A 1,969-nucleotide genomic window follows, 5' to 3' on the forward strand; every position below is an offset into this window, starting at 1 on the left:
TATAATATGCAATATTAATCGACGCATATTTAGTATATCTTAAGAATGGAATTCTGATATAATTATCCAATTAATTTTGAAACATTCGAAATATTTAAAATATGTTTACATATTCATAAAGATTTGTTAAATACACACGTAATTGTGCATCCTTCCCAGTAACTCGCGAAATGAAATATACGCTGGGGTACAGCCGCAATGATTCTTTCAAACATCTTTCTAAGTACGATAGATTCTGCAATGACGCCATAGTCAATATTTCCCCTGACTGTTCCATCACAATATTGACCTCTTCTCTGACGCGATTCTGTAGCACCAACATTAAATAGAAATGCGTATCTCACTACTTCATGATATTTTCATATACACGCAAAAAATAGATTGTGCAATTATGTCTATATATATANTTATATATGTTTATATATATATATATAGGTTTATATATATATTTATATTTATTTTAGAGAGGGTATTCCTGAATATTCCCATTTGATTAATTAATTTTAATTGATATATGGAAGAATATATTCGACTAGCTAGTACTTCTACCTTTTAAATAAGGATCTAACTTTTTCTTTAATAGAATACTAACGACTAAATAACTGAACAAAATTAATTAGCATCCCCAATAAAATATATCGCTTGTCTCTGTCAAGAAGTACCTGAATTTCCTTGTGTTCTGCTAACAGTAATAAAGTATAGGATATAGCTATCGCTGTAGTGTCGTGACCCTGTAGAGAATTTGTATGTTATACATCGTATAATATATCAAATCATCGAGAAATATTACGATTATACGTACTTCAAATGTGAAAGTATCTACTTCTTCTCTTATATCCATATCAGTCAAATGATGTTCACGCGAAGCTGCTATTAGAAGATCCAACATAGCGAGTCGCTTTTTTTCCCCTGAATCAAGCAAAAGAGCATAAGCTATAAGTTTATAATAGATTTATTATGTACATTTTTTATGTGCTTTTAGATTCGATGCGAAATTAGATGCATTTTCGAATTTTTTAATGAAAAGCCCGATTGTTATTTTACATTATGAAGATGAAGAGGACATTTAAACTTGAATTATGTACTTCCATATATTTCTCTGCCGTCTGTTTCTGTCACATCGTTATTTTCGATAATTTTCAAATATCTACCGTTCGTTTGTTCGTGATAAAGTTTTCTTTCCGCTATAATCTATGTAAACGTAAAAGAAAACATTAATTTACTTTGCGGTTCATTTTATTGAGTTATTTCACTAATATATCTGTACATCATATCAGTTTTTATCAGCAATATTATATGACATGCACGTTTAAATATCATACACTAAAGTACATAATGAATGTTAAGGAACTTAATTCTTACTCACTTTTTCAGTAAATCCATGCAANACAAGTGTTTTAGAATTTTCGTTTCCAATCTGCCCGCGGACGACAATATCCATAACCAGTGAATACGTACCAAGGGCTTATTAACCTAAATAGCATAATTATATACTACCGAAAATAAATCTTAGAATGTAATGGAATTAATTCTCGGCCTTTTGCCACGATGAGAGAGAAGTCCTGTCCCATAACCACGGTGCGGGAATAAATTTTCTTCTTCTTTGGTATGTATTTTGAACATAATGCCCATGCGTCTGATTGACATTTCCGCAAATAGAAAAATAAAAGGAAATATATATATATATATCATCTTTAGTCTTCGCTTTTGAGACGACTCCCTCTTACAGATAGCAGAGGACGACTGGCTAGTTATATTGCATATATGGGTTTTATAGTTCCACACTATATTAAATGTTGGGGCCGAGAATTAATTTATAAGCTAAACATGTATATATATATCGTTTGCTGCAATTATTGATTACCTATAAGCAAAAATGGGAGCCAATTGTCGAATTTTCTGTAGATATATTTCTTGGGCCGTACCGAGACTATGCAGAGAAGTGCCCATTGCAGTTTCTACAATTGCA

General features: G+C 31.2%; 1 protein-coding gene across 1 annotated transcript; it reads right to left on the bottom strand.

Annotated features, from left to right (window-relative positions):
• Positions 1-418: 418 nt before the first annotated feature.
• On the bottom strand, positions 419-1,441 carry LOC106751322 (cytochrome P450 4C1-like). The gene is made up of 4 exons (XM_014632204.1): positions 1,367-1,441; positions 1,086-1,191; positions 803-909; positions 419-731 (listed from the first exon to the last, which is right to left on the bottom strand). Exons 1-4 carry the CDS (start codon positions 1,439-1,441, stop codon positions 588-590), a joined length of 432 nt encoding a protein of 143 aa, XP_014487690.1. The 3' UTR covers positions 419-587.
• Between the last annotated feature and the right edge of the window lie 528 nt (positions 1,442-1,969).

This window comes from Dinoponera quadriceps, unplaced genomic scaffold (genome assembly GCF_001313825.1).
Source record: "Dinoponera quadriceps isolate SergipeBrazil2010 unplaced genomic scaffold, ASM131382v1 scaffold11188, whole genome shotgun sequence".
Taxonomy (NCBI): domain Eukaryota; kingdom Metazoa; phylum Arthropoda; class Insecta; order Hymenoptera; family Formicidae; genus Dinoponera; species Dinoponera quadriceps.